Source organism: Bombus terrestris, chromosome 4, assembly GCF_910591885.1.
Source record: "Bombus terrestris chromosome 4, iyBomTerr1.2, whole genome shotgun sequence".
Taxonomy (NCBI): domain Eukaryota; kingdom Metazoa; phylum Arthropoda; class Insecta; order Hymenoptera; family Apidae; genus Bombus; species Bombus terrestris.
In genome coordinates this window covers 9,308,191-9,311,521 of record NC_063272.1, presented here as the reverse complement: position 1 = coordinate 9,311,521, position 3,331 = coordinate 9,308,191, and the positions used below count along the sequence as shown (strand labels likewise).

The 3,331-nt window shown below is 30.3% G+C and overlaps 1 protein-coding gene across 1 annotated transcript; it reads left to right on the top strand.

Annotated features, from left to right (window-relative positions):
* Positions 1–430: 430 nt before the first annotated feature.
* Positions 431–2,981, top strand: LOC100644395. Its single transcript, XM_003395053.4, has 7 exons — positions 431–839; positions 923–1,096; positions 1,206–1,408; positions 1,480–1,633; positions 1,719–1,987; positions 2,110–2,325; positions 2,401–2,981. Exons 1-7 carry the CDS (start codon positions 791–793, stop codon positions 2,452–2,454), a joined length of 1,119 nt encoding a protein of 372 aa, XP_003395101.1. The 5' UTR covers positions 431–790; the 3' UTR covers positions 2,455–2,981.
* The last annotated feature ends 350 nt before the right edge of the window (positions 2,982–3,331 follow it).

Sequence of the window (3,331 nt, the reverse complement as noted above, 5' to 3'; positions counted from 1 at the left end):
TGGATCGCAATAGAACTACCACGCTGATAAAAAGTTGGTGCGCTTGGTGTTTTTACAGTTTGAATTTTATTATCTCTTATAAAACGTAGGAGACGTACAAAATAAAGATATGAACTATTCAATATGTTATCTAATATAAGTTAAGAGGGAAAAACAAAAATCACAGTCCATTTCAAAAATGTGTATATTGTGTTATATGAAAACAATAATTATAATATGTATACATATATATCATTATGTTATAAGTTTATAAGAAAAGTATGTTTTTAAATTTATAAAAATTATTAGATGAATCTTATAATAATTTATACATCATCACTCTATCGATAAGGTAGAAAAGTATCTCTATCGACCGCGTTCGCATCAGTTTTGAAACTCGGCCAGTAGCATATTGATCATTCATAATCTCGTTTTTCGGTAGGTATTCTTCATATTTTGTTTGTTAGTGATTGATGCGCGACTTAGGAGAAGGCATTTTTAAACTGCAACCGAGAATCGTCAGTGAACGGTACCTCATGATTCTGTCTTCTTCTAACTTAAGGCAATCAAAAACTACATTCAGCATCGATGATTCTGACGAAAGGCATCGGTATAGAACGGTGGTAGTGGTAACACATTTATTTGCGGCATATTTTTGAGGTTAGGTGAAGGCTGGTCGCACAGTGATTTGATAACCATATCTCTAACTGAAGTCTTTTTATGAAGTGTCATAACGCATAACGTTCTTCTTACTTTGACAAAAGTGGACGAAACTTAACAAAGGAATAACGGATTTAAATGACAAATAATTATGGCAACGTCTGGTTCTAATAAAAAGCCAAGAGTAATAATTTTAGGAGGTGAGCATATTCCACTTCATATGATAGCATACAGCGGAAGTGACAAACAAAACAACTAAAAAGAAGTTTTATCGTTGAAACAGGATGCGGTTTCATAGGACGTAATCTCGTGGAATATCTACTGGATAACGATCTTGTGTCCTTTATACGTGTCGTGGATAAAGTGCCGCCGCAAACTGCTTGGCTGAATACTAAACATCAGCAATTATTCGAGCATCCTTTGCTCGAATTTAAGAGCGCAAATTTAATCAACACTGGTAATTTAAAGTTTGATAAGCGCCTATCTATTTTCAGCGAAACAATTACGATAATAATTGTTTTGTTGAACATGTACTTCATAATTAGCCTTTGAATATTTATTTATAGTATCTTGTCAAAATGCATTTTTATCTGACAATCCGATTAATTTTGTAATCAATTGTGCTGGAGAAACAAAGAGCAGTCAAACAGATCCTGTATATAAAGAAGGAATTTATAAGTTGAGTATGAATTGTGCTCAACAAGCTGCAAAATTACAAGTTGATCGTTATGTAGAAATATCTTCTGGTAATTTTAGTACCTCTGACAAAGTATGTGAACTTTGATATTTTTGCATTAAACAATCTATTGCAAAGATTAGTAATCTGTAATATTTCCATAGAATTCTCTCAAAGAAGAAGATGCTGGAGAACCATGGACATTTGTTGCAAAGTATAAGTTACAAGTAGAGAATGATTTAAAAATCATACCAAATTTAAACTTTACAATCCTTAGACCAGCCATAGTATATGGCTGTGGTGATAGAAATGGATTAGGTAATAATAATTTATTGCCTAATAGAAAATGAACAAATAATTTGTTCAAATATTTTATATATGCAAATTAATTTCCCCTGTGTAGCACCACGTTTAGTGGTAGGAGCTGTTTATAAACATTTGGGAGAAATGATGAAGTTACTTTGGGGACCAGATCTTCACATGAACACAGTTCATGTGAGGGATATAGCCAGGGCTATTTGGCATGTAGTAAATAGGCCAGAAACTGTAGGTCAAACATATAACGTTGTTGACGAAGGTGATTCAACTCAAGGATCAATCAGTGCTATAGTTTCAGAATTATTTAATATCAATCATGATTATTGGGGTACTGCACTATCTACACTAGCCAAAGTATGGAAGAAAATTTGTTACACTATTTCTTTCTCTTACTACTAAGAAATTCAGATATAATTTCTTTGAATTATAATGCAGGTTTTAATTCTGATGTGGGTTATTTTGTTTATTTATTTTAGACAGATATGAGTTCTGTTGTTGAAGAAGTCAATGACAAACATATGGGACCTTGGGCAGAAGCTTGCAATAAAGATGGTGTGGAAAATAGTCCTCTATCTCCATACATAGATCAAGAACTTCTTTACAATAAGCATTTATATCTACAGACAGGAAAATTATCGAGTGTTGGGTTTACATATCTTTATCCAAAACTCACAAAAGATGCTTTGAAAGAGGTAAATAATTATTTATGTGGCTAAGAGAACATAAATTCTAATGAGGAAGGTATTATGTCAATTATTTATTTATAGGTTCTTGATGATTATGTAAACATGAAGATATTTCCACATTCCTTGGTTCTATGAATTTTAGCAATATAGACTGCCAAGATCAAATATTGAAAAAGCTTACAATAATTTGTATGAAATAACATTTGGAGCGTTTCACCTTGTGCCTAGTAATCTATGCAAGTTACATACTCTATTGTATGTTACACACCTTACTCGTATTTTACCTTCTAACAAATATTGTTAGTCGAGTTTATAAAAAAGTACAGATGGAATATGAAGATTTCATGTATAAGCCTATTGCAAATGTGATAAAGTAGGAATTAATGTACTTAATTTTACTATAGTTTGAGGTATAAAATTTTTGCACCTTAGGGTTGCTAGTCAGTTTCGACATTATAGGAATAACTAAGTTGAAAAATATTGAAGAATAAAACTAGACTATTTACATGCCTAAACACGATATATTATAACATGTAATGTTATTTGGATAAATATTTTAGAGAATTATGTACATCGCCAAAATGCTTTTTATACTGAATTTTTCAAGACTGGAAGTATAAATAAAAACTGTTAAACAATTAATAAGATCTATAGAAGTAGAAGGATTTTGTGTTTTTATATCCATTGCATTCCACTTAATATGTATCTTCCAAAAGCTGTGACTCATAACTTAGAAATCTTTTTATTCCAAGTAAATGATATCTTATGGTTATATAAATTTAATAAATTAGATATATTTAAATTATATAATGTATTAAATCAAGTACAAATAACATTAAGTTAGAAAATATTTCCAAACGCCAAACAAAAAAATTAATAAGTTTATTATATAAAGGTAAACATAATTTTTACACAAAATAATATATAATAAAATGGCAATAACTGCCAAGTAAAATTAATAGCATTACTATTCTGAAGCAATTGTTATTAATTTCATAATAAAGTTACTCAT

Excerpts from the sequence above, each read along its gene's own strand:
- LOC100644395 (XM_003395053.4), top strand. The coding sequence starts at position 791 with ATGGCAACGTCTGGTTCTAATAAAAAGCCAAGAGTAATAATTTTAGGA. Across the intron at positions 840-922 it reads AAGAGTAATAATTTTAGGAG|GATGCGGTTTCATAGGACGT; the intron begins GTGAGCATATTC and ends TCGTTGAAACAG. Across the intron at positions 1,634-1,718 it reads TGGTGATAGAAATGGATTAG|CACCACGTTTAGTGGTAGGA; the intron begins GTAATAATAATT and ends TCCCCTGTGTAG.